The sequence below is a fragment of the Amphimedon queenslandica genome, unplaced genomic scaffold, assembly GCF_000090795.2.
Source record: "Amphimedon queenslandica unplaced genomic scaffold, v1.1 AMPQUscaffold_10833, whole genome shotgun sequence".
Lineage (NCBI taxonomy): Eukaryota > Metazoa > Porifera > Demospongiae > Haplosclerida > Niphatidae > Amphimedon > Amphimedon queenslandica.
This window is the reverse complement of record NW_003548919.1, coordinates 6,429-7,341: the sequence shown is the minus strand read 5'-3', so window position 1 is coordinate 7,341 and position 913 is coordinate 6,429. Positions and strand designations below refer to the sequence as shown.

Sequence of the window (913 nt, the reverse complement as noted above, 5' to 3'; positions counted from 1 at the left end):
TCTCCTAGCAATTATTGACGAAATTTGGCTAATATAGTACAGGGTCTTTGGCCTAATTTTTAGCAACTTTAAAAGAAAAATCTAATTTTGATCAGAATCAACTCAAACTTTCTAATTTGACCATTACAGTACAGGGTCTTTGGCCCAATTTTTGAGTCATTTTACTGTAGTTAATCATTAATACATTTATTATGCATGTAGGTTTCATTTACTTTTGTTAACCACCGTGGTAAGTATTTTTCATCACTCCATTCCCCTCGTTACCATGGAAGCAATACCAGCCCTACCAAGATACAGTGTATGGTGCCCTATACAAGAGAACTTCCTGGTAAGGAGAGGAAGAGAAAGGAGGAGAGAGAGGGAGGGAGGGAGGGAGAGAGAGAGAGGGAGGGAGGGAAGAAGAGAGAGGGACGGAGAGAGAGAGGGGGGAGGGAAAGGGAGAAAGAGAGAGAGATTAATGAAAATATGTAATATGTACATGTACATGTCATCATACTCATAAATACTGTATACACTTCTATTTATGAAATTACGAAAAATCATGAAAAATATTTAATACTCTCAATTTAAGGTTGAACATGAAACAGTTTTACATCACATACCATATATGGGAGAGGAGGTCCTCTGTAAAGAGGACAGTTTCATTGAAGACCTCATCAAGAATTATGATGGGAAGATACACGATGGAGCAACAGAAACAGGTCAAACACATGACTATCACATGATAGGCACATGGTAATAACATGTAGGAGAGACTGTTGAAGATGACGTCCTTCAAGATTTGGTTGAAGCAATGAAGAAATACACTGTACTCCCAAAAGGTTGGTTACTACAATGTACATGTACTATAGTTATTGCCAGTACTAATACTAATGTCCCATTCACACTATACTATTGGAACCTTGCCATATTG

The 913-nt window shown here is 37.7% G+C and overlaps 1 protein-coding gene across 1 annotated transcript in view; it reads left to right on the top strand.

Moving 5' to 3' along the window:
- The first annotated feature begins 212 nt into the window (after window positions 1-212).
- The window catches only part of LOC109589829 (histone-lysine N-methyltransferase EZH2-like), a 5,391-nt gene continuing 4,690 nt past the window's right edge, over window positions 213-913 (top strand). The window contains exons 1-3 of the mRNA XM_020005829.1: window positions 213-328; window positions 572-701; window positions 750-836. Of these exons, the coding sequence (XP_019861388.1) occupies window positions 266-328; window positions 572-701; window positions 750-836 (280 nt within the window). The 5' untranslated portion in view covers window positions 213-265. The remainder of the gene's footprint in view (window positions 329-571; window positions 702-749; window positions 837-913) is intronic.